At 39.6% G+C, this 26,698-nt stretch overlaps 1 protein-coding gene across 12 annotated transcripts; it reads right to left on the bottom strand.

Annotated features, from left to right (window-relative positions):
• Positions 1–1,717: 1,717 nt before the first annotated feature.
• MARCHF7 (membrane associated ring-CH-type finger 7) lies at positions 1,718–26,376 on the bottom strand. Of its 12 annotated transcripts, XR_008431724.1 has the most exons (12): positions 25,836–26,093; positions 20,631–20,781; positions 16,392–16,550; positions 14,099–14,270; positions 12,269–12,436; positions 9,564–10,677; positions 9,133–9,302; positions 7,813–7,922; positions 6,317–6,430; positions 4,446–4,494; positions 3,263–3,375; positions 2,473–2,623 (listed from the first exon to the last, which is right to left on the bottom strand). XR_008431724.1 is itself a non-coding variant. In XM_053947031.1 (11 exons), the coding sequence occupies exons 2-11, from the start codon at positions 20,769–20,771 to the stop codon at positions 2,387–2,389; spliced, it is 2,220 nt and encodes a 739-aa protein (XP_053803006.1). In that variant the 5' UTR covers positions 20,772–20,781; positions 25,836–26,092; the 3' UTR covers positions 1,718–2,386. The 12 variants fall into 12 exon arrangements, 9 of the variants coding, with proteins under 9 accessions (XP_053803006.1, XP_053803004.1, XP_053802998.1 ...); XM_053947031.1 differs by lacking the exons at positions 3,263–3,375; positions 4,446–4,494 and having other exon boundaries at positions 1,718–2,623; positions 9,564–9,717; positions 9,883–10,677; positions 25,836–26,092; XM_053947029.1 differs by lacking the exons at positions 3,263–3,375; positions 4,446–4,494 and having other exon boundaries at positions 1,718–2,623; positions 9,564–9,795; positions 9,883–10,677; positions 25,836–26,091.
• Positions 26,377–26,698: the final 322 nt, after the last annotated feature.

Genomic DNA, 26,698 nt, shown 5'->3' with positions numbered 1-26,698 from the left:
AACGAGCCCAGCCCGTGCTTGGGTTTGGGAGGAGCATAGTAATGCACAAAATGGACGTTTCAAAGGGCAGTGCAGTGCAAACAACCTGGCAGACGAGGGTGGCACAGAACAAAAGGCTACTGCACACACAGTAGCAGAAGTCAGATTTGTAACCTGGAAAAATATACTGTCCTTCTCACCCCCTACACAGGACCCCAGGATGGACACCTGCAGCACATCCAGCAGAGCACCAAGGAGCTCTGCAGGAGCCACAGCCCTAAATGTGCACGGTGGCACTGAACACCTTTGCATCCTGTCAATCTCACGGCTCTTAACTGGCCCCAGGATGGGATGAGGCACTCAGTTCTGCAGCTTGCTCCCATTCACATGTGGATCTGTCATCACTGGCCTCATTAGGGAGATCTGGGCCCACCACTGAGGATCAGGTATGCTTATGAATTGCTGAAACAAGCAACAAGCCACAGTTATTCCTTATGTCTTGAAACCCTGGGAACAGGGCACGTGCATGTGTGATGAGACAAAATGCGTGTTTGCACAGACACCACCTGCACGGACACGCGTGCAATGTGCTAACGAAAATCTGCTTGCATGGACCCAAAGAGTCCAGATAGGTGTGCTCGTGGACAGAGATCTCACAGCACAGCTACACAGATGACAACTAATCTGGCTGCTCCCAGGCTCTACCCATCTAAAGCTGTGGGGCCATCAGGGCTGCAAGGCAGCTCTCCTCTGAGAAGGCAGCTGGGTCTGATGGCACCATTCTTCCCAACGTGTGCATTCAGACCCTCTACTCTTCACTAATTCCCCCATGTCACTCATTTGCACTGAAGCTCGACAAGGCTGTAGGACACAAAACGTACGTATCACTTCAACTGCATTTGTACGTGGAACTCCTTACATTGCTCACTGTTGTGGAATGGTGTTTGTTGCAAAGACTGAGGAAAAAATTTTAAAAATATCCTTCAGGTCATAAATTTATTAGGGTATCAGAACCCATGCTTGTAACCCTAAATGTATTGAGTGCATATAAAATACTATCTGCTTCCCTGTATGACATTTTAATAAGCGGTACCATCTAACTCAGCAAGGATTGAACATTTATTACAAACTTCAATTCACCTTCTTCAGAAATGAGTTAGAAACATCTTCACACATGCCTGGACTTTCACTTTTCAGATGAATGTCCCGGAGCTGTATTTCAACTAATTACTGAGTAATACTTTTAAGTGTTGGCACCAAATGCCTAAAGATACCGGACTGGGCACAGAAACATGTCATTTCTTTAGCATTCCATTTCTTTCAAGTCTTACAGATGACAGGCCAACTCATGTAATGCTAGCAAAATTAACTCTACAAATCATGAGTTCATTTCAGCTGGTAAGGCACATCCTTTCATCTGCACAAGTTAGTTTTACATACTGCAACAATATGGCAATTCAACATACTGCACTCTTTGCAGATACATTGTTACTGCGGTAATTACAAACTAACACACACCTGTAGGAAATAATACAATTCCAGTACGTGTATAAGAATTTTTTGTACCACCATTTATAGAAAGCATTTCAATCCAAAATGGTCAGAACAATCTTAAATACCTGGATAAGAATTTAGAAACATTAGTAAAGATATCCCACAGACTCCAGCTTTCTATGTTTTCATGTGTTAAATTCTGGTAGATACCACATTTAAATGAAATGGACAATACCAGTAGAGATGCATACCTCTTTTGTCTTTATTTATAAAGAAGTGACAACACTAGAAAACACATTGATAACTGGTGCTTTGAACAGAAGGTGGGATCTAAAAAAAGTCTGATTAAACTAAACAACCAGAGGTCTTTTGTCAAGTTGCATATCTGCCAGGAATGCTGAAATGCAAGAGTTTACACCTGCAATATTCCATAATGGAACAGCCACATGATATCAAATATAATCTCAGATTTCCAAACTGGTACATAAAAAAGCCATCAACAAGTATTAAAAGACCACTGCAAGTTCTTATTGCTTTTTGAGTTAAATAATAATCTTCAAATAAGCCTAAACCCAAACAATCTCTACAGTATCTTGCTTATCCTCCTGTTCATTCATTAACGATGGAAGCAATCAGTTATACGATGCAGCAAAAGAGGCATTTAAGAACACCCAAACAAAACCTATTTAAGTACACGGGCATCCCCACCCTCCCCCTGAAACCCCCTATAACCACTTAGTGCCGGTACAGGAGCAAAAACTCGGTAAGACAAAACCAGAAGTTTGACTACAGTAAGAAGGAAACACAAAGGGAGATAGAGCTTCCTTAAATATTCAGACTCTGATGTCTTCCAAAACAAAGCACAACATCCTCATAATTTGAAAAGGGAAGTTGCTTTCTATGTATCTAATCCTCACACATGCTGAGTAGTTCTCAAGTCTACTGAGCTCCACTGTGCAGCAGTTGATTTTGAATTCAACAATGCTTCAAAAACTACAGTAATATTCAATGCGCATTTTACTAAGGAGAGGAATAAAACAAATGCATGTTGATGTTGTTCTTGCCAGTTCAGCATTTCTGCAGCAATTCCATTTGTTTCTTGCAGTATGAAAGTTCTACCAGCATCAGTCTTCAGAGTCATCTTCAGAAGCTGTTGGAACAACACAGTGTAATCAGAAGCCTTGACAAAAATGTGTGAAATTAAAGCACTTTAGGATGAGTAGAGGAAATAAAGGTGATTTTATAATATCAAATAGCAGACTGCAATACCCACCCAAACCTTGAGTAATCACATAACAATTCTTAAATGCATCTCATGTCGGAAAAATACAGCATTTTCAAATCAAAACTCAACAGATCATACAATTTGCTGTGTCCTCCTACTCTCCTTCCTCAAAATAAGAGGAAGAAAACTTAATTACGCCAGAGATTCAACTTTTATGTAGTGCTTAGAGTGGCTAATTCCAGCAGTAGTCAGAGGAGGACATACTCAATCCATGACAGCAGCACCCAACATAAGGGAAAGAAATTACTAAGTTAACAATTTGGATACTAAAATACCTAGAATGACCCAGCAGTCTAAACAAAGACTCTTACATTTTATATATATATATATATGTTGCTTAATGCAACCTGGGCCTACTTGGAAGCAGCTCCTCTCTCCACTCCTGTCCTTTCAGCATATGCAAGATGAACACAAAGCCCACATATGCACAGGATTTTGTCGTTGCAAGGTCAGTTAAAAGACACATACACACTTGTCAACTATGGTAGAAAAGTCAGTACGCACATCTATATCAGGTTTGTAAAATGTTAGCTTCTCTGTAACAGGAATTTAGTGTGTCCTCTTAAGCAAGGTCTGCAGGCAAGGAAGTATTTATACTGGAGTAACTTGTTCCATCCCTGAACACAGAAAGAAGAAAAGTCTAACTCCTTGCTTCTTCAGTTCTTAGAAGAGAAATGTAACTGAAGCGCATCAATAATAAATCTAGAACTCAGTATTCCTCACCTGCAAGTTAAAGGTCGAATCAAATACAGATTGAATTAAGGAGTAAAATGACACTCATTGATTTTCCTCTAATAAGGAAAATGCACATAACTTAGAAATGCATTCATAACTCAAGTCCACCTTTGACCGCTCTGAATGCAGAAATAATCACCTTGAACCAGAACTCCCTCTTTCACACACACACGCTCCCTTTCTTTATAGTATTCCAAATGCATCCTGTGTACTGAAAACCCATATACAGTTGACAGACACATGCACACTAGGAAAAAAAGGGTAGACCAACTACCCTTGCACTGCCTATTCAACATGCCCAGAAATGGGGTATATCTACCAGAAATGTAAACATATCAGCATATAGTTTTAAATTTAAACACACTAAAAAAAAGCCATTAGATGAAAAGTAGGTTAATCCTTTGCCAAAATTGGCAACCTTTAGAATTCATTCAAGAGGTCGGATAGGTCTGATCAAGCAACCCACACAACCAAAAAGTGTGTGTGAATGGAAAAAACAAAGGGGAGAAGAGGGCAAGAAAATGAAAGGGAAGAAAGCTGGCAATACAAATGTCTACTTTAAATGCATTAAAATTCAATTCTAAATGTTTCTTTCCTTCTACGTTCTTTCCTACTTTCTCTTGTAAAAGGCAGCAAGCAGAAGGTCATCATTTATCCTGTAATTATGCATTACCAGAACTACAATAACCAAACTGTAACTACTGAGGAATTTTGTTATCGACTGCAGATAACACTTCTGTGGTCTAAACAACTCTGTGCTGTTGGTAAGTTAATCATGGAGAATTAAAAATCGGTTCCCCCTCAGAATAATTCTACTGATGATGGAAAAAGCACTGCTGAGTAAGGTTTTCAGTAATTATGTTCAGTATTATGAATCTTGGCAAAGGAGGATTGTACTCATTAGCTTTGAGTTGATCTAATGGGAGGGGAGGGAAAGAGGGGAAGCACCTACTTTCAATATCTTCCATATGTGCCTGAAGAGTTCTTGCAAGGTTAATAAACTAGAAACAAGGCAAGAGAGAAAGTAGTTTAAAAGTTGCAAAGTTACCTGCAGACATTTGCAACAAGTTAGCAAATTTTTCTTCACTTTTTACATCCCAAAGCTTCATGACAGATCTTGGTTACCTAACCCATTTGCCCAATTTACAAAAAACAATGCAAAAGTTAACATAAATCCCCACACACTAGACTTCAAATTGCTATTGCACAGTTATTTCAGCTGTAGAATGTTTGTGGTAGCAACTTCTGACATCATCTTCACGTTCTACAGACTGTAGAACACATCGATTTTGAAAGCAGCAAACATAAACAAGTGTCAGTTTAATGAAAACCATTCCTAGAAACTGTAATGCAGAAAAACAATCACAGTAAGGACTTGCATTAGTTAAATCCATTTCATTTAATTCATGACTAATATGACAAAACAGAACCCTCTGAATGAATGTGGTTCAGGAAAAATGCATAAACACACTTAAGTTTTTGTTTACAATTAAAACCTTAAGAGCATGATTACTACTGGGCATTGGTGGTGGTTTGATGTAAGAAACACACGGTATCAAAACCCAAAGCCAAAATTCCTACAATTAAAAAGTCTCAGCCAAGTGGTTTTCTTTTGTCACTGCCAATCTGCATCACTGCTTCAGTTGAAGTCCAGACACTGAGACACAGCAGATAAAGAGAGTTTCCACAGCTTATTCATATGCTTGATATAAAATACCAGCACTGGTGCTCTCACTGGTTTAAAATGCAGCGTCACACACTAAAGTATGTAATGCGTCCTCTGATGGGAAACCAGTAAAAACATCTTCTGCAATACACTCAAGCTAACAATCTGTGCTGGATGCTGGCTACAATTAGATCATGTATCTTTTTATATCTCCACACTCGTAGCACAGAAACTGGAGCACGTTATACAAGGCCTATGTTGGATCTGTACAGAAAAGAAGAGCACTGTTCTAATACATTAAGAGATTAGGTAGAGCACAGTCCTGCCTCTTCCAAAGATCTACTACCTGCTACCAGTCAACCATTACCATATGCACTAGATAAGGTTAATACTGTCACTTCTTTGTATGTAAGAAAAAAATCTAAAAATAACCAGCTTTTCAGGAGCTCAGTTGACTAAGAGCACTGATTAATTATCTAGTATCAAATAAACATGTAGAATACTGGATTTATGAGTGAATCACTGAGCAGAAAGAACTCTGTATGCTGATCTCTTACTGGTTAAAGGTGTACTTAACACGTTCCTAAGCCAGGCGTTTCAATTGACAAGAATGCAGTCAAATGCAACTAATAAGAGTTTGGACTAATGCCGGAGAAACCATACTACAGCTACAGGCTGCTGCAGAATGTTAATATTCAAGTACACAGTTAGGTGTACTCTGTCAGACAAGCACTAGTCTAGTGCACTAGCCAAGCACAAGTACTAGACCTTTGCAATATAGACTTGCATAATGAGAAAAATTAAACAAATCAGGTAGTCCAGCATTCTTAACTGCACACTTGGCACAGAGAGAGCTTAACCTCCCGTTTTGCATAAATTCACAATAATCACGACAACATGTATGCTTATCTGTATGCTAACTAATGAATTACCAACAGCCTTGACAGAAAGTATTCTGTAGCAGAGTACCTGCAATTGTGTAGTACCTTCAGTTTCCAATCAAACACGGCGCACTGACAAGCACAGCCCATTTTAAACCTAAATTTGTTTAAAAAGTATGTTTCTTGGGTATCCAGCTCCTAGGTCACTCAAGGTAACAATCTGCTTCCAAGTTCTCTGTATGAGCAATTCCTGCCAGAAAATCACTGCATACTTACTCTGACACGTGTGCTGGCCTCATTTGCAGTTCCTAACATATCAGAAAAGCGCTGCTCGCATAAGTGTAACAACACTACAAGGTAGAGACCAGAGCTGATAAATTCATAGTCTGCCTTAAAGGAGATCAAAAGAAACATTCAGAATGTCAGTAACACATCTGCACATCTGTTTCAAGTAGAACAACAATTAGATTTTAATGAAATCATTACAGGTTTATCTCTAATTGTTCCGAAAGAATTAGGAAAATGTAATACTAAAAATTTTAAGAAGTTGCTGAAAAGCTATTTATACTTCTGGTCCTTCCCATCCACCCCAAATCTAACATGTTATCCTTGAAAAGAGTTCTACAAATTAAATCTCAGTCAGCATGACTAGTTCAGAGGAAAGAATGTGCAAATCAGAGTATTATATCACTTGGGGAAATAAAACTAGTATTGCTGGTTTCTTCTCTGTGGTCCCAAGGCTTTACAGAAAGCCAAAATAAAGGAATCTATTTTAAGAATCTTATGATGTTACAAATATTTGAGAAATTCCTTTACCTGCTAAGATAAGAGAAAAACTTTTAAAATGCTACTGCTGAACAGATAATTTAGTCAATTCTTTAGGAAAAAAATTCAAAGCTCTTATCTCTATTAAAGTGCAATGACAGCAACCAATAAGCAATAGCACTAAAACAAGATGATCAGCACTCTTGAAAAAGACTTTTCAGAGACTTCCCCAATTGATAGGAATTAGAGTACTACAGTAAGAATTTACTTTAAATAATAAAAAAATTAGAGGCCGATGTTTTGCCCCAAAATTGATGTCACTTGGTATTTTCTTTAAACATTTGAGGTAGGCTAATAGCATTAGTCTTTCTATATTGTCAGATTACAACTCGGAGAATAGGGAAAAACCCTCTGAATAAAGTTCATTAAAAACACCAGTTTTGTGTAATTTACTCTTTTTTAAATACTATACAATCCAGTAGTTCTAAGACATTCTATTTTAAATAACAAGACTAAAACCAATGATTATTTTGATTATTTTTAAGTTAGGAAATTATTTGAAGGAGCAGTTAGAAACTGCTAGAACAGAGGTTAGTTTCTACCACTCTAATGAAACAAAAGAAGTTTGTAGTTGTATGTTTACAACAACTGCTAAACTGTGTCCAAAACCAGCTAAAAGCAACGACAATGCCTGACTTAATGCGAAATTCAATCTAATCACGCTAGAATTCACACTGCACCTATGTGGCAGAGACACTGGATTACAAAGCTAGATGACAGATATGCAACTAAGGAAAGAGATATATTACACTTACTGAAAGCTCAGCTGTAGGAAGTGTAGCAGGAAGGTACCGGTAGTTGGAATATTGAGAAGAAAAATCTGTTCCACATTAACATTACTTTATATGCATAACAGTCCTTCTGAAATGGAGATGCATTTGGCTTCTCTAAAAACTGCCCTCCCAGCACTAAATCAACACTTACCAAATAAGGTAAAATATACTAACTTGTTCATTTGCATGTGCCCTATAAAGTTCATGAATGTCAAAGTCTTCCAGATTAAGATGCAACTTCTCCTTGCACAATTCACAAGTTGTCACTGCTTCCAAAGAAGAACCTGGTGGGGTGGTGGGCAGGGGGAAAACTCAGTGTCAAGTTTCAACAATCTATAACATACGACACAGTCATATAAGCATTAAAAACTCTACGTCATTTTTGGCTTTATTTTGCAGAGCAAGGTTAGAAGAAAAGCAAGCCTCTAATAGGAATGTAGTGACATCTGCTACTGTCAGAATTTAAATGCTGTAGAATGTCTATTCTCTATCCAGCTGCACCTATTTTGCCTTACATTCTCTCTGGGCATTAATATGCCTCTTCCTGCAAGTCTGGTATAAAATGGCTTCTTGGGCTTTCTGAAATTTACCGTGTAATCCAAATACACACAGAAGTAAGAATAAATATACCAGAATAAAGTTAAGTAACGTTTTGTCTTAAGTACCAGTTTTAAAACAGACTCCTCCATAAGCAACAAGATGAGCAAAGCAAGTTGATAGTGGACTTAAGTTCTCATATACAGCTAAATAATTCAAATTAATTTTCTTCTACAGGCTGAGGCTTCTAAAACATCCCTTCGCTGATGTGTATCCTCTGGTGCTGAGTAAAAAAGTCAGATACTAGCACCTTCCTTCAGTATAAAGTATTTCATGTCTTCTATCAAGCCACCTAATTTTAAGAATACTGCAGATAACAGTTACAAACCGGTCAATCCATTTGTTACAAAAATATCTCTATAGCATGCAATATCTGAAGTGTTTCTTAAAGAATTATATATGCACTCTGAAGTAATTTTTGAACAAGCATTTTTAAAATGCCTTGAACAGGAGTTAGTATCTTTAAGAAAAAAACTAAGATACTTTGGTTACAATTCAAAATAATTTCCGGATTTTCAAATTTCTATCGCTGCTAACAGTTAGCTCAGCTACAGTAATCTTGAAAAAAAGCACAATCACTTCCATAAGGGGGAACAAATGCTACCCAAAGTAGTACCACTGAAGTGGCAGAATAATTCCAAAGCTACGCTTCTGCAATGTTGTATTTCATCTAACATCTTAGTAGACAACCCCAAAAAATGTCGTTTTCTAAACAAGAAATACAGTTCTTGGAACTACTCACATGAGAGGCGGCACAGAACAAAAAAAGCCTGGAAGTGACACACTACTGTTTGTCCCCACAGCCCGCTTTTCAGCTAAACACTTCAGTAACTGCAATCTTTCCAATAAGCCTCCACGTATAACTAGAAGTCTGCTTTGGTCTAGAGTTTGCTTTACCTGAATTTATCTTTGACTGCAGCCATTTTTTCATGCATTCCTGGTGAACATACTGCAGACTTCCAGTGCATTTGCATGGCTCTATTAAAAGGTTGTCAGAACTTGCAGAGGACATCTGACAGATTCTGCATATGTCACCCTCTTCATCTTCAGAATCTTCTAAAAGCAGGCTGAATAGGATGGAATACCAACAAATGCTGTGATATTTCATGTAGGACTTTTTAAAACGATAATTCCACTTATCAAACTGTTCTCAAACCGTGAGAATTAAAACAAGTTTCTTTAAAGACAATGGTGAGAATAAAAGTAACAGGGGACTGAGTTGCCACCTCCTCTAAAGGAAAGTTTTCTTTTAAAATCATGACTGCAGAAAGCCCTCTCAGGTTAAAACAGGTACATTTCACTGTTGCGAAAGAACATACTAACTTTACCTTTCTTTAATTTTCTGGAGTCTTTCCGGATCTCTTGAAGGTGGTACTTTAGACTTGCCACTTTCTTGTCCGTCAGACTGATTCCAGCCAGAGGGAATAATATCTACAGTTATCATAAGATTGTCAGACAGACTGCTTCCCAGTGTTGGAGGCACTGCAAAGCGAAAGAGAGAGGCAGGCAGAATTCCTGAACTTCTTCCAGTGGGGGCTGAATCTGATGGGGAGGCAGTAGCTGTAGAAATAACAGACACTGCAGGCGTTGGTCTGCTAATAGAAGCCCGAGGAAGGCTATCTGATGCTTCTAGAGAGGTCTCCTCACCTGACTCTCTCCTTCTAAAGACACGTTGTGATCTAGCAGTTGTATCAGGGGTAGAGATCCTTGCGGATTCATCTCTTCCTTCTCTTCTTCTTCTGGAAAAGAGAGGTGTACACCTGTTCCTCAAAGAGGATGACAACCAGGATCCTGTGCTCCTACTTTCAGTGTCTGGTCTGTAACTTTCCCCATCAGAATCAGAGTTGCGATTCTGTGAAACTCCTGATAAACCCCATCTTCGTCCAAGAAAACTGAACCCCTGAGAAGCTTCAGATGACTGAAGTCCTGGAACTTCTGGAGTTGCAGCTCCATTACTACTTGACAGAGCAGTAGCTTGAATTCTTGGGACCACCGTTGACTCTTCAGAGCCTAATGACCTTGTATGCAATGGGTCTTGGCTAGACCTTCGAGAGAAAAATGTAGATGACATACTAGATGCTAAACGAGACAGCAGCTGTCTGGTTGTCCGCCTCCCTTCGCTGTCAGCTGCAGACTCATTCAATGACCTCTGAGAAGATAAAATCCTTTCAGAACCACTTGAGGAAGGGGTTTCACCTCTAACGGCAGTAAGAGAAAATGCTGGCTGCACACTCCTCTGGGGAGATTCCAATTCATTTCTCCTTTGTCTTGAAGAATAGCTGGATCTTGAAGAGCTCATGTTAGAGTCTCTGTTGAAAAAAGATGGCTGATGATCAGAAGGCAACTGGCGGTTCATGGGTGCATTCAGCCTCAAAGTGCTTAATGAGTTCTCTTTTGGTCTTGCTCCCTCTGCATATGAAGAGGCAGGCCTGTCTTGAATATCTGTTGCAGAAAAGCAGAGGAAAATGACAAGATGTGCTCAAACACATCAGGAAACATTCAAGGTCAGGTTCAACGGGGCTCTAGGCAACCTGTCCCACATGAAGATGTCCCTGCTCACTGCAGGGAGATTGGACTAGGGGACTTTAAAGGTCCCTTCCAACCCAAACCATTCTATCATTCTTACAAGCACATCTTCTGTAAGTGCTGTCTGAGTATCTCAACACGCTGAGAAGAATTGCACTGTAGATGAACCGTAGTTCACATGAAGCAACTGAGGTGGCTAGTCTCCTTCCTCAAACGGCCGCATTGGGTGGTTGTGGGTGGGAGAAGGGGGAAGGAGGAACAAGCATGGATAGATGAAGGTAGGAAACAGAAGCTCTCTATGCAGTCTCAATTTAAAAACTTTCATCTTTGCAGTTTTGGTGACTTTCTTTTACTGGGTTCTGCATTGCAATCACAATTTACTGCTGAAGATGAGCTTTATTTATCTGGCAGATTCCAGCTAATGAAACATCTGCGCAGATGCCAATCATCTACCATATGCTTTTGACTACACATCAGGGAACACAGTTGGAAGTTATTTTTATAGCACTTAATAGCAGCACTACTGCTAGAAATGCAGCACAGACAGTACAAAGCAAGGCTGATCGCTAATCAACTCCTCCCATTAGGCTCTACCAGGTAGAATAGTTGAACTGTCCACTTACTAAAAAGTGCTGGGAGTATGATGACATTAAAATATACTCTTCTGTCAAGGTAAGACTATGGGACAAATTCTGAAAGTAATTTTTATCTTTTCTGCTTATCTTCTATACTTAGAAACATGGCATTTTCTTTAACTTCTGCATGACGAAATACAGCTAATGCATCTGCAAAAGGCTGCAGATCAAGATTAATGGTGAGCTTCCCCTGACACATTTCTAGAAGGTCATAGCACTCCAAACAGAAAGTGAAAATTACAGTGCTCAAGTCCTTACTAGTCCTAGCAGTTGCCGTGAGACAAACCTCTCACCTCATGTAAAGTGTGTGTTTATTGTTATTTTCAGTAGTCTAGCAGTTTTCCCTAATAACTATTCGAGGACCCAAATAAAAAGAGATAATATGCACCTTTAAGAAAAAGCTTCCCTGGGTCAAATCAACATTATTTCTCTACCCATACTTAAATACAAAGAGATTTTAAGACAAACAAGAAAAGAGCTTTACTGCGTAATCACAGAGTTACAGTGGCAACCACCAACACCACAATGCATCTACAAGCTAGACCATTCATATATCCTTTGATGGTTTGGTCAACACATGGAGAGTGGCTAATGAATTTTATTTAAAATGATACTTTAAAATCTATTTTGTCTTCGTGTTTTGAATAAAGTATTAAAAAAACATGCCCAGTGAAGTTTTGGATGCTCCATCCAAACCACGTCGGACAGGGCTTGAAACAACCTGGGATAGTGAAAAGTGTCCCTGCTCATGGCAGGAGGTGGAACAAAAGGTGCCCTCCAAACCAAATCATTCTGTGATCCTATGAACATGTTAAGAAACTAAAAGCCATAAAAATTGTAGGTTTATGAGCTTTCAGTTACACGAAACATACATGTTGAAGGTGAAAAGTCACTGTTTCCGTAGCTGGGATCCACCAGGTTATCAACAGACAGATCTGTTCTTCTTTCTAACTGTGTTCGCTCTCTCACCGGATCAGTTCCAAGGGAGCCAAGCATGACTGATGAAGATCTAGGAATCCTACTGCATCTCCATGAGGAATCTAGAAAGAAAAAGTAAATAAATCCCCTGTTTTTGTAATCATCTAAAAATACATTGAAACTGGCACTCATGCAGACATTTTTGTTATTCATATCAAGGGTGAGTTTAACATTACCACTAGGACCACTGTACATTTAACATTACCACTGACCAAGGACCCAGCTGCCAACATAAAGCTAAGTGCACTCTGCTGATGCAGGCACTTCATCTTGCAGAAAGTTGGCTCTGAAAGCTACATCAAACAAAAAGTAGTAATACTTTCATGAAGAATCAGACCCATTAACACTCTTACAGGACAGAAGAAGAGAAGTAGCATCTTGCTTCCTAATGGCAGATAGTTTTTTAAAAGGTTTCACATTATAGCAAAACAGCAGCTTGAGACTTAGCAAATGCTGCCACTCTATTTGACACTACTTAAATGAAATTTCATTAAAAGAAATTTCATTAAATGGAATTTCATAAAAACAGCTGATGAAGCTTAAATGCAATTTAGACACAACTTTAAGAACAATGACTAACACTGCCCTTGTTCATATTACAGAGCAAAACACTTCAGCATAAAAATGGATCTTGTTTTTCGTTAACAGCTCCAACAACTGCATAGCAAGCTGCATATACATCAACTGTGGACAAAACTCTAGTTCCAAAAGAGTCTTCTTCGATGGCTCTGAAAAATTCACCTTGATATCGCTTCATTGCTAACTTAGAAAAACAAATTTAAGCACTCGTTGGTCGGCAGTGTGACAACCAACCAATGTAGAAATGGAAAGAGAAACACTCCTACACCATAATGAGAAATGTTAACAGCTGTCGTTTTATTAAGAGTAAGAAAGTATCAATAATACTAAGGTTTGAGCAATAATTTATTAATTTTTATTTGGATGTCTATGCAATTCCATAAGGGGTTATTAAAAAACCTATATTAATCCATACTCACAAGGGTAATCTGACTTAATTTAACAACCTGTATCAAAATGGTTTAGAAATATTTTCAGTGTAAGGTTTTGACTGTTACTTCCTGAACTTTAGACTTCTGTTGGCATATTGCATAAATTCTGTCTATCCAAGTTTCACGAACTTACCCACAGCTTCAATGAAAATCTCAGGTTTTCCTGAAAGAGCTCTTAGTGTAAAATGTTTCTTTAGCCAGGACCTAGAGAATGAGTTCAGGTCCTGCTAAAAATGGAACTCTTTCTTCCCCGACCCATAACAACAGTGCTCTAACCAGCCATGACACTGTGTTGAACATATTGCTAAGTATGGTAAAGATTTCCTTTCTGCTGTCCCTGGCACACATTGATGTAGCAATACCATTTGACTCATGAAATAAGAGCAGCTGCACTCATTCTTTTCTTGAAAGCTTAACCAATGAAGGTATGTTTGAGCCATGAAGGTCAGCTTGACCCCAAATGGAATAGGTACAGCTAATAATTCTGAAATGACACGAGTACAACTGGACTTTCAAAAGACCACGTTAACACCATACTTGGAACTTTGGATACTGCTATCACTGTGAACATACTCTTCAGACAGGCATAAATTTTTATTACTTAAGAAACATATAAGCATAATATTTGAAGCAAGTCTTTTAAAACTTGGTAAAACCTGATCTTACTACTCAGACAATTTTGATGTAACTCAGCTCAAGTAATCAACCTCTCACCTGAAAAGGCAGTCAAGCCATTACTTCTCACAGAAGAGGTAGATGTGCAAGATAGTTTAGGTCTCTTTGAATCACTATCTTGCTGCTGGCTATGCAGTCTTGAATATGCTCCCTGAGTTCTCTCAGACTCACCATAACACCCAGATGTGAAATGAGAGGAAGAAGATGTAGACTGAAATAACATTAAAAAATAAATTACATAGTACATCAGATGCACTTATACTACACAAAAGTGTATATAATGTAAACCTCACAAACATTGTAAAGAATAACTTTAGATACAAACCCTTTTCTTTAAAAATCAAGTAAGAATTATGCTTGTGCTCTTGATTAGTATTTCCAGGTTTACTCAATACAGTCCTACATACAAAAGTCAGTTTCTATAACATTCAACATTTTATTTCCTTTCCAGATAGATATGGCTTACAACAAAAAATTGGTGCAAAAAGGGGGGAAAAATTATACTCCTGGCCTGTAAGATGCTATAAACACAATCAAATATAGCTTTACAGATCCCCAAGAGAACATATTTTGCTGTCCAGAAATGGCCAAAACTGAAGAGCTACATTGTTTTATTTAACAGTTTAACTAATCCAACTTATTTTTTATCAACCTAAAATATAATTAGCTAAGGAGTGAGCTTCAGGACAATTGTTTGAAACAAGTATATTTTGATTACAGTATGCTCAAGCGCAACTGAAGGATTTCAGAGTAAAGAACAGGTACAATACAATTTTTGCAGGGTACGGCACTGAAACAGTTTTCAAAAACTAGCACTATAAGACTTAGAATAAAAAGTCTGGAGTAGCCTACAAAGCTGTTCATCTGGTTACTTACAGTTGAGGCATTAATTTTCTATTTGAAATACTTTGGGTTTATTTTTTTCATATAAAAAAAGAAAAAGTTAAGCTCAATCAAAAAGCTGAATTGAGATGTTTGTCTTCCCAGAAACTATCCACAACCAAGATCCTTTAAAGATCAACTAAATTAGAGTACGTTTTATCTGTGTTTTATTTCTACTTAGTTAAGGTTTTTACTAAGTTTAAGCCACAACTTCTTACTCTTTCAAACTAAGAAGTCTCTTAAGTATTCCCCTCATCACAAAAAAAAACCCAGGGAAACAAACCAACATTCAGAAACCAAGTACAAAGCCAGGTTATACTTTCCCTTATTAATCTTCTATTTAACATATCACTTATTTTTTAATTATTTACTACTTGATATGTGGAATTTTCAGAGTGTCTTCTGCAAGGTTCACTTGCATTAGAATTTACTTTAAGAGAATAATTAACCTTAATGGAGGGAAAAAAGGGTTTTCACCTTGAAAACCACAGCACTAATTTAACTATATATGTAGACCACTTAGAAGCACAGATTCCATTTGCATTTAAACTATAGGTAGACATCTAGCATGACCTCCCCTGAAGGCCAACACGTGCACACTGGTTCCTCCCTCTTCACCCTCCAATATCTCAGTGTCTTCACCTTCAAGGCACCTAAGAAAACGAATACCTCTTTAATGATTCAAGCCCAAACATCTTTCCCTTTGAAAGTGAGTAAAATTTCGTCCCGCCAAACTTGTTCACAGTTTTCTGCTTTTCCTATCTTAGTATTTTGACTGTGCTTCCAAGTGTTTTATGTCGCTCTACAATGCATAAGCATGCCACAAGCAAACTACTTTATTCTTGGAGTTACCAAGGCACATTCTAGAACCCAGTTAAGACAAACTCTTAGGGCCTGAGTCTTGAATCTCAGGCAACCATTCTTTTGCTGATGTAAGCAGCATGTAAGTAAGAACAATCAGACTATGAACACTACACCTCACAATTAGATTTCCTAAAGCAGGTCTCCAAACCCATGAACTTCGTGTTAACTCACAAAGCTAGTACCATCCAAGAAACACGCCACCCCCACCCCCCCCCACCCCCCCAGACATAAGAAATATGAACTTTGCCATCCACAGGACTGTAACATGTCTGAGATTCTAATCACCCCCTCCTTTTTTCTTTTTAAATGGACTTTTACAGAGCCACTGACTTTAGATGAATTTGTTAACTCTTAATAAAACTAATATACATCACTATTTTCATCCTCTGAATGTTTTTAAACACTGCCATCTTCTAGCTTTTGCTCTATCTTGAGAATTAGTAAGATTTACTTATCAAAAACATAAATCTGTAAGAGATTTAGAGAGAGAGAGCCCCTGCTGGCAGCTTTTCAGATTGGGAAGACTAAAGTAAAACCCTGGGGTTTCAATATTTTTTCCCAAGTATCACACAGTAACAGTTCTCACCAATCTGCTTCTGCTTCCAAAATATCTTCCAGAATGAGGGTGATCAAGTGTCCCTGAGTAGCGAGTTGGAGACGACGCTGTAAGCTTCCAAGGAGTTTCATGGGTGTCCCTTTCTCCAATTCTCCAGTCTCTACTGGAACTATTCAATACACTGGATTCCTGAAGAACAACATGATTATCATATGCATCTTGTAACTCAAAAATAACTCGGTATCTGATCTGAGTATTGAAAATACAGGGAAGTGGAAGCAGTAACAAATCTGGGAACATTTAATAAGAAACCTTGAGGGATAGCCAAGAAATGAAACAAGCTTAGAGAGAACTACTGGCAAAAGGAAAGTTTTGTCATTTGTTTTTTTTTAAGTACTTTATAGCAGCTCCTTCCTCTTTCTTCTGGCTTTTGAGGCATTAGCCTGACTTAGATACTGTAGCAACAGGGCAGAATTAAGGGCCTAATTTTCAAGCGTTATGCAAAAAACCCCACAGGTGTAGAGAGGGTCCCTGTGACAACAAAAGCACCTCATTGGCCACTAAAACAAGCTGAATTTCAATGAATAGATTATAATTGACGAAAGAGGCTGCAATTTAATTTGCTCCATATAATAATAATGGAGAATAGCAAAATTAATAGAAATAACAGAAATGCAACCATTTTATTAACACATAGCAGCATTTTTAACTTATTAGTTGTCCATTCTCTTTCTATGAACTACGAGTACTACAAACACAGTAGTTGCTGCCACCATTTCTTAAAAGCAACAACAAAGCATACAAAGCCAAACCAAAACAATACAAAAATCTCAGCTTGTTTTCTTCCTTCACTTCAGCTTAAGACTACTTAAAGTCCCTTGTCAGAACTTAACAATTAAAGCCCTACATAAGGTATTCTGGTTATGGTGTCTATTTTCAGTAGCTGAAAAATGTTATCAGGAAAACATTCAAAACAATTCTATAAACTACTCTTGACCCTATGCCTCCACTGAAAAAAAAAAAAAAAACCAAAAAAAAAAAACCAAACCTTATAATTCATTTTTCATAGTAAACATAAAATGTTTACTATGTTGTATTGCAAAGGATAGGAATTTTTGTCCTTATAAAATGACACTAGTTCGATTTTTCTATTTTAAAGTTACCTGGCAACAACACTATATCCCATACATCTGATTAGTATACAATTAACCTCTTCATTATGCCTCCTCAGATAAGCAGGGGCTAGTACCCAGATCAATCTCAAAAGTGCATGATGTACAAGCATTCCATATGTGCATGAAAAAAACACCAAAAAAAACCAAAATAAAACAACAAACCCACCCAATAGAAACCTTTCTTATTTGTTAGCCCTAATCAAAATCAAATATAAATCTGACTGATCTGTCGCAGAAGCTTTTGAGTTAATCTATAATCAAGTGTTCTCTCTATAGAAATTCTGCATTAAAAATCCAAATCCTCCTTATACCTAAAGAATTACTGATAGTCCAAGTTTTTCTTCTAAGTAACTGAACTAGATCTTAAATACTTTATGGTAGGTTTGTGAATGGATTAACAAAGTGAAAATGCCTGTCCTTTGTATTCCTATCTGACTGGACTGCTCCAGTCTCTGTAATCTTAACCTGCAAGCAACAATGCAATTTGCTCCTACCAGCTCTGTAAATACCAAAGGTTAGTCAAGAGAGGGAGCTTCCCTACAGTTTTATCACTAAGCACCAGTCTTGTATAATGAGTTCTCAGACTACCTTCTACAAACTGGGAGTGGAAAAAAGGGATACAACATAATCTTCTATACAAATATTTTCCCTGCTGTTTTAACTGGCAAGTGTTATGAGATCATTCCTCAGCTCAGAATCATTTTGCTCAACAGGAAATAGTCAAAAGAATACACAGTGCAGTGAACACATTACAGTTCATGTAATAAATGAAATAATGAAAGGTACACTGTGTCAAAATCTTTTAACAGCACCAGTTCAGCTGAAGACTTCTGATCAAGGGCTTTCAGTATATGTACTGTGTTCATATGTCTCTACAAAAGAGTAAGACTGTTCAATTTGCTTTTGCTGAGCAGCCAGACAGTGAAAAACATGTAGAACTCCAAAAGGCAAAAAGGACTGACAACTGCTTCCCCTTGTACGTTCAGCCTATATATTGTAGCCCATATAATAACAAGCACATGCATGCTGAAGATAACAAAAATGTAACACACATACATTTAATTGTGCTAAAAATAATGTTCTATTACTTGTAAAACTGTTTCTCAAAAAGGTGTTCTATAATACAGTGCCCCAGATAGCTTGCCAGAAGGGACCAAATTCCTAACCTTTTTTTTTTTTTTTTTTTAAATATGAACATTTAATCACAGAGTTAAGTTTCTGCAATGAAAGACCAAAATGGGCTTACATTTCTGAGCCCAAAACTGAGGTGAGAACTGCTGACAGAAGCAGAAAAAGTACTAAGATAATTGAGCCAAACTGCTATCTGTTGCTTCCGAGTGTCAAAAATAATTTCTACAGTAGTTTGATCTCTGCTTCCCATAATACCCTCCTAAACTGCAAGTACCTGCACAGCGTGAATATTTCCTCTTGAGCACAGCTCCCCTTCCTGACAAAAGTAGCTTGGTTAGTGTAAAATGCTGCTTTTGTGAAACATCAAAAGGCCTTTTTTCAGTTCCATGTGGTGCACACAAAGCCCAACTGTACTAACATACTGACATGACAGACTAATGCGAGTGTCTGTTGGTTTTGCACAGCGTGGTTTTTGGTAGCTGCCAAAAACCTTGGGGGCCAGAGACGTGGCTTCTGTAATTAGCTGCTGGAAGCTTCCACCGTGTTTGGCAGAGCAAATCCCTGATGTGGCTCTGAAGATGGACGGGCTGCTGGTCAAGGCTGGGCCAATTTGAGATGGTGATAACACCTCTTGTGACAATAGATTTCAGAAGAAATCAAAACAAAAGTAGGGATGCAGTTTTAATTTCAGCCACAATAGAGTAGGAGTTGAGAACATGTGAGGGAAAACAACACGGCAACACCAAGGTCAGTGGAGAAGGGGGGGAGGAGGTGCACCAGGCACCAGAGCCAAGATCCCTCTGCAGGCTGTGGTGAAGACCATGGTGAAGCAGGTTGACGCCTGCAGCCCGTGGGTCCACGGGGAATGCAGAGATTCACCCGCAGCCCATGGCGGAGGTGCTCTCATTGGAGAAGGTGAATTCCTGGAGAAGGCTGTGATCCCGTGGGAGACCCGATGGAGAGAGAGGGCCCCAGCTTCCAGGCTGGAGCAGCCTGTCCTTGGAGGACTTCAGCCTGTGGAAGAGTGACCCACGCCGCAGCAGTTTGGGGAGGACTGCTGCTCGTGAGAGTGGACCCACGCTAGAGAAGTTCACAGAGAGCTGTCTCCCATGGGAGGGACCCCACGGCCTCAAAGGGGAAGGACTCTGGACCCTGAGGCAAGTGGAAAAAAAAAACTCGGGAGAGGAACTGACCAAAACCCCCATGCCCTGTCTCTATGCGCTGTCAGTGGGAAGGAGGGAGGAGTTGGGAGAAGGAAAGGTGCTTTTCAGGGCTTATTTTACTTCTCATTATCCTCCTCTGATTTTGTTAGTAAAAAATTCACTTTGTACCTTTAAGTTAAGCCTGTTTTGCCCTTGGAGTGTTTTCTCATAGTCCTTATCTCAACTCATGAACCCTTCATTAAGTTCTTCCTTCCTCTGCCCAGCTGCGCAGGGGAGGGTGAGTGAGCAACTGTTGTGCGTGCCTGAGATTTGCCAGGTGTCAAACCATGACAGACTCTAAAGCTCGTCTTCTTACCTTTTCAAAATATAAACACAAGAGGTGCTGCAGAATGGTATAGCCTTGTTAACTGACAACATAGTCCTGTTCTTTTTGCATCACCAACACATCAAGTGTAATGCCCTACACACATCAAAGTTCAAGCAAAACCCTCACCTCTCCCTCAACAAAAAACTCCATTTACCCAGGCTCAAAGATGGCAGTGGCTCTAAGAAAATGGATCCATACTATCAGCATGCCCTCTCATTCATTAAACAGCTGATTTCTAAAGGTGCAGCTACAAACAAGAGCAGGTAAAACCAGAAAATCTAGAACTACCAGTTCACTGATTACTGTCACTGCCCTGGTTAGTAAATTCTTGCATTTTAGAAATTTTGTTTGTCTAAGTTTTGGGGCTTTTCTTGGTTAAAAAAGACATTTTAAAAATTATTTATACTTTATAAAAAGGGAAAACATACATTACCTGGTATCCAGATTCTAATCTCCATGAAGATTCTCTTGTACTATATGCACCAGATAAACTGTTTCCAGTTCTAGATCCTACAGGAGAGCTGGAAGCCTGAACAGATATCCTGCGAGGAATTCTTGAGGGTTTTGACTCCATCCTTTGTATCCTGTACAAGGACATACTGATCATTTTTTCTCATGGAAGCAGGGAACTCATGCAAAATAGGCACAGGTCATTCTGGGTGTAACGTAAATATGACTCACACATACAAATATTTACAAAGTGCTTTGGTCTGACTGCATCAGCAAAATGAGGAAACAAATTCTTATCCTAGTTTTTGTAACCTCTTCTTTACATCTCCTCCCATCCCTCATTAGAAAACTACAGCCCCTTTTATGATTTTGTTACACTATATTCTTGCAATTATAAGTATAAGAAGCACTCCCTTAAGAACCACACAGTACTCATATTAACGCAAAATTAGTAAGGAACAGATTACTCAGATTTCTCAAATTCATATATTATGTTTTTGCTAATGAACTGCATCTCAACACTTGCAGAAATTATATTCAGACTTATTCCTCAGGGTTGACATTTTGAAACTTCACCCTCCTGTGAAAAAACACATCTGCAGTCTATCTGCCTTCAACTTCTCCAAAGACAACACCCATGGAAGCTAACATATGCAAAGGAGCACAGGCTATCTCAGAAGTGTATTAATAAATTTACTTCTCACTTGCTGAGTGTTTATCTGCCTTTTGCTATTTCTAGGCATTTCAAAAGAAATGCTGGTGCCTTTTCCACATGAGATGTGCTCCTAGACTCATCCCTGCCCTTGAAATGGTATCTGACTTAATGTTTACTTAAAACTCCAGACAGCTAGATTCTTCCTCCTCAAGACAGTACAAACAGAAGCAGACCACAAATGTTAGCACTTAAAAATATTTAAGGAAACTGCAGTATCCTCAATGGTGTGGTACATGAAGAGTAGCATGACACGTAACAACTCAAACAGATGGCAGAGAATCCCACTGATACAGGGTGATTTGCCAAAGCGGTACAGTCTATTTAACCACTTCGAATTCTGGCCTAACCTTCTGAGAACAGGAGTAAACTATATTGATAATAAAAAAAAACCCTATCCATCAAGAAAGCACATTTTTTTCCATAATTCAGTCATGCTCATCAGTATCATATTCTGCAAAAAGCTGCTACATCAATCCTGACACACTTCATGTCTGGCTGCAGTTTCAAGGTGAGTCCACATACTCAAGGCTTCTAATCTTTGCTTAAGTCACACTGAACAAAATATTCTACCCTTCCAAGTAGGACTCTAAAGTGTACCGAGTTTAAGTGACTGTTTACCTTTGTGTACTAAAGAGCTACTGGCTTGTATTACAGAGCACACTTGCTTCTAGACCATGCTTCCAACATTAGTAACCAGTTCGTGTTTATCAAAGCCATCACCAGGTAAACGAGATCTGGTTAAGAATCTGAAATGCTCACTTGTCCAACTTCGCATTAATATACTGAAGTAATTAATTAATTTAATTTCCCAGATCACATTTAAAACCTTTGGTAAATATTCAGCAATTTATGCAATTCTCAGGTTGTAAGCACATCTGTATCAATAAGAATGTTCTAAGCAACAGTCCAGAGTTCAAAAAAAAAAAAAAACAGTTAATTGTGGAAGTTTAAAAGAAATTAATTACAAGCCTAATTATCTAAACTACGCCACTTCAAGTGCATCATTAGTTCAATAAAACATTACAATCATATTTATTTTCAAACTTTAATGATAGTTAATTTAACCTTCAGAGTAATCTGCCATGATGTGCTCTACAAGTTTAGTACTTATATGAAGCTGCAACGAGTGTAAAAAAGTAACTATCAAAGTTGCAAACTGTGAAGCTAAAATTGTATCACAATAATATAGACTAGAGTGTAGGCTGGACAGGACAGCCGTATGTCGATGAGATCTGATACTAAAAGCACTGTTTGTCTATGTTTTACCCTGATATAAAATAAAAGGAACAAACACACAGAATAACGGATCCAATTCTGTACTATTAAATACTCAACAAAGAGTGCTGGCATTATCTCCTCTATTATGGAACATTCTGTTTCTGAATCACTCTGTTTCAGATAGGTGTGGGACTAGATGAATTAAATAGCATAGATAAAAGTCAGACACAGACACACATAGAAAATGCAAAGGTTCAAGAAGGAATGGAAGTTCCTATTAGTAGGAATTAATGTCCAGATGAGTCATCGGAGGAGACAGAAGTGTAAGACTTCAAAGACTAAATTATAAATCATCTAATACTAATAAAAATGCTTATGCACCATCCACAGAACAGAATAAGAGCATTCACACGGAACAGGATGGGGTGGAAGACTGGACACCAGAGCCAACATCCTGCAGAAGATGAAATGGAGTCCAAAATTAGCAAATTCCTTCTACAGATACACATAAATAGGCACAAGACTAATTTTCTCCTTCAGTGGTAGCCCCAAGAGGACAGACAATGTTATCCATCAGCCTAATCTTGTAAATTAGCACAGGTTATGATTTCAATCCAAGTATGTCAGGATAATACTATCTATAGAATATTTTCTTTCTACAAGTAATCTTGCAGAAACTATACCAAAAAAAGGTGTTTAAACCAAGTTAAGGCAGCACAATAGGAAAGGCAAAATTTAATGTGTCAGTTTATGTATACACACTATGATTCATTTCCTGCATACAACCTTACATTTTTTCTGCAGTCTTTGCTTCAGCCAGCAAATGAGAAGATCTGCTATAAAGATCAGAGTCACGTAAGAATAGGGATTTTACATCTACCATGTCTGATGCAGAAGTGAAAAGATGCTGAATAGAAGGCCTTATGATCTAGGCAAAGAAATTCTGGTCAAGGAAATCGGATTTTACCTTTACCTTTCAATAAAGATTTGGTGACATAAAGCATGTTGTTAAGATGAATAATTTTAAAAAATTTGCTGCCCAAGAGCTCTTCAATTTCTGGGCATCCATTATAAAATATATTTGCAATCCAACTAACAGAAATTATAGAATAGTTTGAACTGAAAAGGATATTTCAAGACCATCTAGTCCAACCGCCCTGCAATAAGCAGGGACATCTTCAGCAAGATCAGATGGCTCAGAGTCCCATCTCACCTGACCTCGTATGTCTCCAGGAACAGAGCATCCACCATCTCTCTGGGCAATCTCTGCCCATGGTTCACTATGCTCATCATAAAAAATGCCTTTGTCAAATTTACTCCTTGTCCTATCACAACAAGCTCTACTAAATGTCCATCCCCATCTTTCTTACGGACCCTTTTTAAGTACTGAAAGGCTGCAATGAGGTTTCCCCAGAGGCTTCTCTTCTCCAGGCGAAACAACCCAAATTATTTCAGCCTTTCCTCATAGTCTTACCCAGATGGACAGAGATGCAGCTGTGGTCAATGGAGCCACGATGTCCATTTACTAGACAGACAAAACTAGACCTAGGCATTTCACCTCTGGTGATCAACACTAGTAAGATGTCTTTTGGGTTTTGGAGTTTTTTCCCCAGAGTTCTCCGAATACCATTTTAAGCACTGTACCTTGAAAGCCTGAGATGCAACTGTCTTCATAGGTGGCTTGAATACAAACAAAACACATACAAGGCTTATGCTGATCATGGTAACACCATGAGATCGTTATAAATAAGGTGAGCATGCTAAGCTATTACAGAGCACAGGACAGAGCAATAAAGTGGTCTCATGCTAAAAAAATCACCACATTATTAAAGCCACAACAATACTTCTCTGCAAGGGGAATATTGTGCTTGTATACAGTATTTCAGAATGAGAATGGTTCCCTTTTACAGTATCATCATCTTAAGGGTTTTCCTGAAGAAAAGCACTCAAAACCTCCAACATTTTGTTTACACACACAGGAATTCAACAAACCCCAAGTGTTAACTAACATGCTGTGGTGAGTTGTTCTGTAATGACAAAGTAGACACCTCAATTTACACAGAAGGTAGTAAGACCAAAAAATACTTAAATTTCTTCTCTGAGGAAATAATAACAATAATCATAGAACCAGAAATTTGGTTCTAGTCTGAACTGATTAAAAAGCCTGTTGTTGCCAAAAAGTAAAGGAACACCTTACTCAAACATCACACCTGATGTGCCCTTCACTGAGAACCCTCAACATATTAACCAGTGAAAACACACTTCTGGCTTCTCCATTATTTTAACACTACTCACGCTCAGACCCAGCAATAGAAAAATGAGAACACGTACAGCAGGATGAGCAGCACTCTTCTTATCAAAGCAACGTATTTCATCAGCTTATGCCATGTTACACTACTCAGCCTCATTTAAAAAACTGAAACGATTCTAGAGACTCCTGAAATAAGGGACATATGCAATACCTCTCAAGACTTGGTCAGAAATCAAGTTCTGAAATAAAACTTTTAAGTCATACCTGAGAAACAGATGACCAACTTGAAAAAGGAGGTGGAACTGCACAGCCTATTTTGAGCACACAGATCAAATGTCCTGCCTTTTTTGATCCGTCATCCCTCCAACAGCATTGTAAAAGATAAACTAGACCTAACACAGCCACGGATAGAGATAACAAAGTGATAAAATATCCAAGAGGTCTTTGAGGGAAAGCAATGCAATCTCAAAAGGCAAAAACAGTTACTATCCTTAACCATCCATTTTTACACCCCTTCGCAAAAAGGGATTCACAAAACAGAGAGAGCAAATATTCCTCTTCTGCCTTGACCCTCTCTATCACTAAAAAAGGAGCAATTTCAGGTAATCATGTCTACGAGTAAGTAAAGCGTTTGCCAGCTTCCATGATTACTACCAGTTTTAAGCAATCTTGTACCCTCCATCAGAGGGAAGCATAAGCTTCATTGTCTGCTCCTAAATTAATTCTTCTAGCTTGGAACTATGCACTGACACGTCTACCTAAGACTCGAGCTCTCATGTCTACATGTTTTTGTGTAATTTAACATAAAACTATTCATAAGATTCTCTCCCGAGCAACCTGTGCTCACGTGTCTTCCTCGGGGCTTACTCACAATCACGTTTTTATGACAAACAAGACAGTGCTCACGAGTCTTTCTCTCAGACTGTGCGATTCTTCGTTACGACTATTTTCTCAACCTTCAATGTAGTGGGATTGACAAATAATTCAGGAGCAAGAATATTTACAAATGTCGATGGATGGCTGCCCACGCTGCCGCGGCTGGTGCCCTAAGGCTGGGCTATTCCCGCACCCAGTAGGTGCTGCGCAGAGCTGCCGAGGGCACCTCACCTCCCCCCGCCAGGCCCCGGGGAGCGGCTCGCACGGCTCGGGCCCGGCCGGGGCCCGCGGCCGCCCCCGATCCCGCTACCCAGGCACCATCCGGCCCCAACCGCCGGGCGGAGGCTGCGAGGAGGGCGGAGAGGAACAGGGGGCACCAGGTGTCACACGGCCTCGCTACGAGAGCGGGCGCGGAGCCGAGCGGCCGTTGGTGGCGATGGCGGAGAGAAGGGCGGTTGGGCCGGTCCCAGCACAGCACAAAATGGTTCCCCGGCCCCGGTGCGAGGCCGCCGGGGCGGGCGGGGCCCCGCAGCAGGCGCAACCCGAGCCGCAGCGGCCGCCGCGGGCGGTCCGTACTCACCGTCACGGCCGGGCCGGCGCGCGGGCTGGGCCGGGCCTGGCTGCCCGCTCGCGCCGCTCCCGCAACACAATGGCGGCGGCGCGAGACCGCCCGGCTGCCAGATGCGGCCACGCCCAGCTCTCGCGAGAACTGCGGCCGCGCGGGCCGGCCCCGCGGAAGGGGCGCGGCGGGGGGCGGAGCCCTGAGCGGAGCCTGAGGGCTCTGGGCGGGCGGCGCTGCGGCCCTCGGGGAGCGCGGCCGGGAGCCGGAAAGCCCCGCTGGGTGCGGCAGGATTCCCTTTAGTGCGTCCGGCAGCGTTCCCAGCGACATCCGAATCGTCTTCCACGTTCAGCCTGAAAACTGCAACACGGTCTTTGAGTTTTCTGTCTATGTCACATTCTCTTCCTTGCCTGAACCCTGTAAATTAATTCC

Source organism: Vidua chalybeata, chromosome 7 (genome assembly GCF_026979565.1).
Source record: "Vidua chalybeata isolate OUT-0048 chromosome 7, bVidCha1 merged haplotype, whole genome shotgun sequence".
In the NCBI taxonomy this organism is placed as follows: Eukaryota; Metazoa; Chordata; class Aves; order Passeriformes; family Viduidae; genus Vidua; species Vidua chalybeata.
The sequence above is the reverse complement of the archived record's forward strand: the minus strand, read 5'-3'. Positions and strand labels throughout refer to the sequence as shown.

What these genes read in the sequence shown, in the direction of transcription:
- MARCHF7 (XM_053947024.1), bottom strand. Translation starts at nt 20,771, where the DNA reads ATGGAGTCAAAACCCTCAAGAATTCCTCGCAGGATATCTGTTCAGGCT. An exon ending in TTGGAAGCAGAAGCAGATTG is followed by an intron (nt 14,271 to 16,391) that starts GTGAGAACTGTT and finishes ATGTTATTTCAG; the next exon opens with TCTACATCTTCTTCCTCTCA. An exon ending in GGGCACATGCAAATGAACAA is followed by an intron (nt 6,431 to 7,812) that starts GTTAGTATATTT and finishes ATCTCCTTTAAG; the next exon opens with GCAGACTATGAATTTATCAG.